General features: G+C 59.4%; 1 protein-coding gene across 1 annotated transcript; it reads right to left on the bottom strand.

The window, feature by feature from the left end:
• Positions 1-1,060: 1,060 nt before the first annotated feature.
• Positions 1,061-1,609, bottom strand: LOC142559381 (uncharacterized). Its single transcript, XM_075670985.1, has one exon. It carries the CDS (start codon positions 1,607-1,609, stop codon positions 1,061-1,063), a length of 549 nt encoding a protein of 182 aa, XP_075527100.1.
• Positions 1,610-1,966: the final 357 nt, after the last annotated feature.

Raw genomic sequence — 1,966 nt, 5'->3', positions numbered from 1 at the left:
AGGATCCGACTCAGGACATGAAGGGGCAGCGGCCCGGAGGAAAGAAGCGCGGGCAGCGGCATTCGCCGCCTCGTTGCCGGGAAGACCTGTGTGTCCTGGGGTCCAGGCTATGTACTCTGATGGAGTGAGGGTTGAAGCGCCAGGAGGCGGGCCGAAGGAGACTAGCCTCCAGCGGGGCGATGGAACCCTGGATGTATCGAGAACAGGCCGAGTGCGAATCTGTCAAGATAGTGCGAGTGGTGGGGTGGGAGGCGGGCAAAGCGATGGCAACCTCATCTGAATGAGTTAGTGTCGGCTCTGAACGAGAGGTGATCGACGTGGTGACCCTCAGGGATGACAGCGGCCGTGAAGTGACCTGAGGGGGAAGGGCCCGAGGCGTCTACGTAGAATACGCCGGGGCGTTCGGAGTGGCGCGCCTGAAGGGCAGCGGTACGCGCTTGCCTGCGACCGGGGTGTTGCTCGGGATTCATTTTGCGGAGGAGTGGCTTCACCCATAGCTTCTGGCGCCAGAGTTCCGGTATCGGGGAGGGAGGGGCCAGGTTAGAGATTGAGCTGAAGCCAAGTCTGTGTAGCAGGCGGCGCCCGCAAGGCGTTTGCGACAGACGAGTGAGTTGATTGACGCGATGGGCTTCCCGCAGCTCCGCGAAGGAGTTGTGCACCCCCAGGGCCGCAAAGCGGTGATTGGAAGTAGCGATGGGCAGGTCCAGCACGCGCCTGTACACGGAGCGGATAAGAATATCCAGCTCGTGTTCGTGGTGACGACGCAGGCGAAGGTATGGTGATGCGTAGAGGGCCCGACTGGTCACAAACGCTTGGGCCAACTAGAGGGACTGGGTCCCTCGGAGGCCACCACGCTTGATAGAGACCCGCCGAATCATACGACTCACTTGTTCGCTGGTGCGTCGGAGAGCAGCTATGGTTACCTTAGGGTCCAGGGAGGACGAGAGGTGAACCCCAAGAATCCGAAAGTCCTGGACCGACGGGACGGGGCCGGACGGGACCGGCCCGGATACTAGGAGACTGGTAGGAGTGCCGATTTGGATGGAGAACACTCTAGGCCTCAAGAAGAGGCGTAAGTGTCAACTAGAAGGGCCGCCTGATGTAGGCGTTCCTCGATTTGAGCCGGAGAGGCGGTGTTGGTCCAAATTGTAATATCGTCAGCATAGAGCGCGTGGTTTATACCCTCGACCTTCTGCAGGAGGGAGGGGAGGTTCAGCATGGCCAAGTTTAAGAGCAGAGTTGACAAGACCGCTCCTTGAGGTGTACCCCGTGTGCCTAGTGGGTACGGGGGGCCGTGCTCGGTGAAAACGAGGCGGATGAAGACGGCGCGATTAGAAAGAAAAGCGCGGATGTAGTCGAAAGTGCTCTGTCCGCATTCTGTGGTGGAACCATTAGCGAGAATGCTACTGTGTTTGACATTGTCGAACGCGCCCCAAAGATCGAGAGCGAGAACGGGTTTGTCATTTTGGCGCATAGTAGTCGGCTCTGTGACATCGTGGTGGAGCTGTAGCAAGACGTCCTGTGCCGACAGATGCGGGGGAAAGCCAAACATCTTGTCGGCAAAGGTCCCCCTAGCCTCCAGGTAGGCGGAAAGGCGGTCGCGGACCATACTTGCCATGAGTTTGCCGGCGCAAGAGGTGAGAGATATGGGTCTCGGGGCCTCAATGCTAGCCGGCTTTCCCGGCTTGGGGATGATTGTGACCAGCGATATGGTCCATTCTGATGGGAGTGGCGAGCCGTCTCATATCGAGTTAATAAGGTGGAGCAGCGATAAAAGAGCCTGGCCGGAGAGACTGGCTAGGAGCGACACTGTGATGCCATCCCGGCCGGGAGCCGTGCCTTGTCGCATTTTCGCCAGCGCAGCCCGCAAGTCGGGAAGCGTGTATGCAGCGTCGAGGTCGGAGTTGGGGGAACCAGAATATGTGTATTCCAGGCCCACGGGGTCGACCGCGCGACAAATGTATCG

Source organism: Dermacentor variabilis, chromosome 10 (genome assembly GCF_050947875.1).
Source record: "Dermacentor variabilis isolate Ectoservices chromosome 10, ASM5094787v1, whole genome shotgun sequence".
In the NCBI taxonomy this organism is placed as follows: Eukaryota; Metazoa; Arthropoda; class Arachnida; order Ixodida; family Ixodidae; genus Dermacentor; species Dermacentor variabilis.
This window is presented reverse-complemented; position numbering and strand designations above follow the sequence as displayed.

Bases quoted from the DNA above. Each gene is read 5' to 3' on its own strand.
- LOC142559381 (XM_075670985.1), bottom strand. From the start codon at position 1,609: ATGGTCCGCGACCGCCTTTCCGCCTACCTGGAGGCTAGGGGGACCTTT.